At 33.9% G+C, this 6734-nt stretch overlaps 1 protein-coding gene across 1 annotated transcript; it reads right to left on the bottom strand.

The window, feature by feature from the left end:
• Nucleotides 1-5297: 5297 nt before the first annotated feature.
• LOC145003174 (early light-induced protein 1, chloroplastic-like) lies at nucleotides 5298-5950 on the bottom strand. Its single transcript, XM_078962307.1, has one exon. It carries the CDS (start codon nucleotides 5866-5868, stop codon nucleotides 5353-5355), a length of 516 nt encoding a protein of 171 aa, XP_078818433.1. The 5' UTR covers nucleotides 5869-5950; the 3' UTR covers nucleotides 5298-5352.
• Between the last annotated feature and the right edge of the window lie 784 nt (nucleotides 5951-6734).

Here is a 6734-nt window from a genome sequence, read left to right as displayed (position 1 = left end):
TTGTATCTAAGGAGTGTAGGGTCTTGATAAGGAATTTACTCTTCAAGAGTAAACCCTTAGGGGTGTTTACGGCCCAAATACCATATCCCCATGAGTTTACGGCCGTAAACTCATGGGTGGGGAGTTTTTGGGTGCTCAAAGGTCTTATATTACACAAGGGAAGTAAGCTAGACTCAAATCTAGGGCATAGGAAGTGACTAGGGCTCCATATGGATCTTAGGGGGAGTTTACGGCTGTAAACATAGAGTTTACGGCTGTAAACTCATATTAGTCCTTTCATTTCATGCTTTGGTGGTTCTAGGTTAAGCATACAAGTTTCAACGGTTGATTCAAGGGCTTAGGAAGTGATCGGGACTTGAAATGGCCTTGGAATTGGGGTTTACGACTCTAGAAGGACACTTGGTGAGTTTACTGCCGTAAAAATATTTATTTACGGCCATAAACTCATGCTTGTCCCATTCTTTCATGATTTAGTGCATCACATGAAGGGGTACAAGGTTCTAGACATTAATCCAAGCCATATGAGGTGTTTAAGGGCATTTTAACACCTTAAAAAGGTGTTTACGATCCATGAATGTTCATGGGCCGTAAACTCATGTTTACCCCCTAAATAACATGTTTTTGGTGTTCTAAGCTTATTCAAGCAAGTCCCTAAGTCATAGCTAAGCATTAGAAGGGTTTTGGAGGGGTTTTGGGGCTTCAAAACCCACTTATGGGTGTTTGCAGTTTTGAGGGTGTTCCTCAACTGTAAACACATGATTTTGAGGGTTTTGGATGATTTAAACACGGATTTGCATGCATACCAAGCTAAACAACAAGCTAGGAAGGATTACTTACGATTTTGGAGCTTGAATTGGGTGTTTTTCGATCAAAACCCAAGTTGTAGAGAGAGAGAGAAAGAGAGAGAGAGTAGAGAGAGAGAAAGCTATGAGGGGTGTGAAAAAGCTTCAAATGGTGACTACTCAATCTCTTAAATAGGGTTTGAGTTTGTGGCCAAGTGGGGATCCACCCAATACCGATGTTAAACGGAGCTTATGGTCGTACCCGATTAAATGGTCGTAACTAAAAATTTTCCAAATGAATTCGAGGGTGTTTCACGTGTTTTTTATTTCATTCCGACACTTAAGAAATCATAATAAAAATCTTAACTGACTTGCCTGACCCAAAAGTTAACGGAAAATTTCAATAAAATAAATTTCTCAAACGGAAATGGGTTACAGTGACGGAATAAATTTCGGGTTGTCACACTATAACCTTTTCCCTCTATGGAGAGGTCCTTGATAGTTTCAAAATTATATTGTCCTTACATTTGCACTTGTATACATCAATCATTATATGATAATACAGTTAGAAGAAGAGTGTCCCATGTCTCCTATTTCGACATTATGTATTTGCCACAAAGACCCGTTCGCAACCGAATGACAAACTATATATAAGTTGCGTCTAAAATTTTATAAGTGACTGAAACCTACGGAAATATCTTTTAGGACTAAAGATGATTAATTGTTATTTATTTTTGTCTCAGATTTTTGTTATGTAATATTTAAAACTAAAGAAAAAAAATGATGAAGATTTGTTCGAAATTTATTTTTCTTATAATATTATTTATACTATCAATGATATTAGGTTAATGAAAACTTATTTGAAATTTTATTTTTAATAGTATTATTTATGTGATTATATTATAAAAACAATATTATTGTTGTTTTTTTTTTATCTTAATAAAAAATGAATTTAAAGTTATCAATATGAATAAAGTTAATAATAAAAATATAATTACAAATTAATAATGATTTATTGATTGTGTTATAATGAACTAATAATAAAAGTGGTCAAATAATAATTATATTGTAATGATGACTTAAAAGGTAAAGTTAATGATAATTATATGGTAATAATTTATCATCATTCATCCAAAAAATAAATCTAAGAGCATCTCCAATGGTTAAGTTGTGTTATAACTTAAAGTTATGGGTAAATTACACGGATGGTCCCTGTGGTTTAGGGTAATCTGCATGGTTGGTCCCTAACAACTTTTTTTAACTCGGATCGTCCCTGTTTTATATTTTTATTACACGCTTAGTCCCTGTCCGTTCTAAAAAGACTAATTTACCCTTATCCATTTCTTTATTAATTAAATTTTTATTTATTTATTTATTTATTATCTTATTTAAATAAAAAATACAGGTGGGCCCCTCCCTCCTTCCCCTTCAACCTTCTTCTTCCCTCGACCATTCTCCCATCTCCGATTCATTCATTCTAACTCCGACGACTTCATTAAATCTCCGGCAAACACCAACCAATCAAACCCTCTCTTCACCAAAGAAACAATGTTTACCTGAGAAAAAATAAGAAGAAAGGGGAGGAGACCTGTTATCGATTCAAGAAGAGACAAAGGTGTCTATTGATTGTGAGAAAAAAAAGAGGGAAAACAAGACCAAATCAAAACTCACCTGCTATCGATTCTGGTGCCACCTCCACCTACTATTCGTTCCACCAACGTATTCATCTCATCCCACTAGTAACACCTTTTAAATCAAACTCAGATGTAAATAATGGAAATCAAACCTCTACAAACCTAATGCAAGTCAATCGGCATCTAAAACCATCTTGTATGCTAGAAATCTTCTGATGAAATCTTTTTTTTTTGTCTGGATTGAATTCAAACGTTAGGGCTGAAATTGTTTCTTGTGTTTTGAAAATCTTAAATCAATCTCAAAACCTAAATCCATCTTCCACTGCAATATGGATTTGTATTAGTACCCTTCGCCTTCTTTTACCTTTCTCTATTTTAGCTTTGAAGAACCCATATTTATCAAACCGAAGATGCCTCTTTCTCCTTCCTCACTTCTATCGTAAGCAGACTTCCATCACTACAACCCGCCTGTCAACTTTGATGAAACCTAGACGAGGATTACTAGCCATCGTTTACCCCATGAACGTCAAGGAAATCGATGGGGGAAATGTGTGTTTAGAATGGTTGAGAAAATTGATGGATGATTTGTGTGTTTTAGGCGTTAGGTGGACGTATTAGAAGGAAGGGATGTGTGGGGAGGCGGTCAACGATTTCCCAGTGGGGTAAGAGGGTAACGAAGAAAGAGATAAGGGTAGTGGTGGGCCCAATGTTGTATTATCTTTTATAAAAAAATGAAAAATAACAAAAAGTAAAATAAAAACAAAATCAAAAGGGTATAATTGTCTTTTTAAGTCGATCAGGGACTAAGCGCGTAACAAAAAAGAAACAATCGGGATGATCCGAGTTAAAAAAAGTTGTTAGGGACCAAACGTGCAAATTACCCCTAACCACAGGGACGATCCGTGTAATTTACCCTAAAGTTATTGTGAACTCATCATTCTTTTAAGTTCTAATTAAGTTACATCTCCAATGGTTAATCTTAACATAGTTTTTTTTTTTAATTTTTTTTTTATTATTTTTATTTTTTTTAATTTTTAATTTTAAGTTTAACTAGTTGATCCACATGTATATAAATTGTTTCTTATAACCCCTTAATCTAATTAGTTGTTTTTAAACACTATCATATTTTTATTAAAATATAGTTTACATTAAACTTTATTTTAGTTATAATATATAAACATTTGTAACATCTAATAGAAATAATTATTTATTAAAGAAATAAATATTATTTCAATTAAAATAAAATTATGCAGGTAAAATAAAATATTCTTAAAGATAAACATTTATACTATTGATCATTTAATATATATTGAATGATCAATAAAAAAAAGTTATCATCTCTAATAATGTTTAATAATATTATTTTGTCAATGAAATAGTAAAAACCTATTAATACATTTGCATTGCTCTAATAGTATAAGTATAAACAATTTAAATAAATTCTATAATTATAATGCATCCATGTAACCTTTTGTTTTAGCACCCTATCCTAAACATGCATAATGCCTATACTTATTTTTGGCTTTTCGTCAATGGTGCTAATTTTGTTGATGGTCCGATCAGAAGAAGAAAATTAAACATTCTTTGAAAATTATCATTACGAGCATTTTGTAATTCATAGACGCTATCTTTTAATATACTATAGAGATGTAAATCCTTAGGAGCTACATATTCTCTTACTTATGTAGTGATAATATTATATTTACTACAAGGAAAACGATCATTAGCAACGACAAAAGTCGCCGGTAATAAGTCGGGTTGTCGCCGGTAATAGTAATAGCGACGACGCGTCGCCGGTAATAAGTCGTCACTACTGTTTTGTCGCTATTGAGTAAATTGTCGCCGCTAATGATATTTGTTGCCGCTAATGGTGTGTGTCGCCGTTAATAACAATGTCGCTGGTAATAACACAGTCACCGATAATAGTGTTGCCGGTAATAACAATTTTCATTTTTTTTAATTAAAGATTTTGATTGCCGGTAATAATAACGTCGGTAATTACATAACAAAATTCGATTAAATATCAAAAATAATAGTGTCAACGCTAATTACATAACAAACATCCGATTATAATTAATTAAATATCAAAAGTTATAATATCCGATTAAACTTTTAGCTAACTATCAGTGGCGACATTGTTAACTTATAGCGGCAGCACATATGTCGCCGTTATTAGGTTAATGCGGATAAGGAACCCCAACCGTTGGATTGGATATTTGATCAAACCGGCTTAGATGTAACGGAGAGGTAAAACGTGGATTCGAGTGATAACCCTTTAGCGGCGACACTATTATCGGCGAAGTGGATTTTAGCAGCGACTCTATCATTTGTCGCCGGTAATAGTATCTTAGCGGGTGATATTGTTGTAGTGATTTAACTTTTCAAATTTCTCGTTATATTTGTTTTTACCTATCTTTTTAAACAGTTTGTTTGCATTCTGAAGATCATTAAATCAAATTAGGTATAATCAAGAATGAAGATAACCTTTGCGAGTGGCTATACAGATGAATTTAGAGGTTTTTAACAATTTACTTGGATGGCTCAGGCACATTGAATATCAAAATCGTAAAATCGTTTTTTTTTTTTTTTAAGTGAAATAAATAAGATGACTGTTATCTTCAAGAATGAAGATAATTAACCTTTGCGAGTGTCTATATCTCTAAACAGTTTCATCGTTAACATATTAAATAGTTACAAAACTAAATTTACATCATGTATTGATGGTTTTTGGTTTTATACTGTATTATGTTCTTTTATATTATCAAACATATGTTTTTCATGATTTGAACCATGTTAGGTCAAACATATGTTTTTCATGATTTGAACCATGTTAGGTCAATGATACAAATAAATATTCAAAAGAATATACATTTTCCTGTTTTATATTTATTTCTGTAATAGAAAAGTTTGGATTTTGCCATTTTGGAATACATTATCTAGACAAGAGCACTGCCTTTAACATATTCAGTGAAAGCCAAAGCCACCAGCCCCAACATCGCAACCCGTCCATTCCAAAGCTCTGCATCTGACGTCATCAGTCCACTCGACTTCGACTGCACACTCACTCCTTTAAACAACGGCACCAACGACGCTAACGTCAACACCACGCTAGTGCCGACAAACACCGCCACTCCGCCATTGCCGATCTGGGCAAACACGTCTTGACCGCTGCTCACTTCTACCGCCATCGCCGACACAAACCCGATCATCGCCAACCTTCCGTTTATCCTCTCCGGTGCCGGTCCGCTGAATGCCAATACGTCAGAGAACTTCGAGCTGACCTTCGGTGCAGGCGGTGGAGGAGGAGGAATGGTCATATTTGGTGTGGTTGCTTGTTTGGAACTCCCGGTTTCACCACTTTGTGGTGTCTTTGCCATGCACCTGATGGAGAATGTGGGATTTCTCTTGAAAACTGTGATGGGGGCTACCATGAATATTGAAGAAGCAGCCATGTCGGAAAAAGATATATGAAGTTTTGAGGGAGGAGAGAAGGTGGTAGTAATACTGGTGGTGGTGGTGGTTGAAGTGGAGGATGAGGGTTTGAGGTGGTGGGTTTTATAGTGTTGGGGAGAACGACAAAGGAGAGTGGATGCTTAAAGGGCCACGTTAAGAGACTTCACGTGGCTTTCGAAATTGCCGATGAGGGGTGATTGTGGTTAAAAAGCCTCTACATCGACACTTATTTCACTAATCGTGTGTGGTGGGGTATGTCGACAAATTAAGGATTTTACATAAGCTCCTTTGTTGTTAGATGGGACAAAATACATGCATCCCATGGACTAGAATATAAAAATTAGTGATAATACTATAATGTTACAAATGGTTTAGAAAACATTCTAAGGGGTATCTAATTGGTCTCATAATATACGCCACTTTCCAAGTCATTATAAAAGATTGTTTTATTACCTAAAAACACCCCTTCCAAGTTCTTTTAAAAAATAGGTTTTTTTAGTTGAACCCGTTTTATGACTAGTTCAATTTAACCGATTCAATCCAGTTTTTATAAATTTATAATTATTTATTATTTCTTATATATATATATATACATATATATATATATATATATATATATATATATATATATATATATATATATATATATATATATACAAAACCAAAAATCTGACATCCATAAACGTAAATCATTCTATAGTGAACTTATATTATAAAACCATAGACATAACAATTGATAAGTATTGGTCTACACGCTGTTCATACCGTTGTCTAGTGTGTGTCAAAGACGTGCCCAATAGTGTTGTGCGTCATCAAACTTCGAGTTATGTACATTCTAGATAATTTGATTAATTGAGATGTTTAA

This window comes from Lactuca saligna, chromosome 6 (assembly GCF_052625555.1).
Source record: "Lactuca saligna cultivar CGN05327 chromosome 6, ASM5262555v1, whole genome shotgun sequence".
Lineage (NCBI taxonomy): Eukaryota > Viridiplantae > Streptophyta > Magnoliopsida > Asterales > Asteraceae > Lactuca > Lactuca saligna.
Note: the sequence above shows the minus strand (reverse complement) of the source record. Positions and strands in the feature narration are given on the sequence as shown.

Excerpts from the sequence above, each read along its gene's own strand:
- LOC145003174 (XM_078962307.1), bottom strand. The coding sequence starts at position 5,868 with ATGGCTGCTTCTTCAATATTCATGGTAGCCCCCATCACAGTTTTCAAG.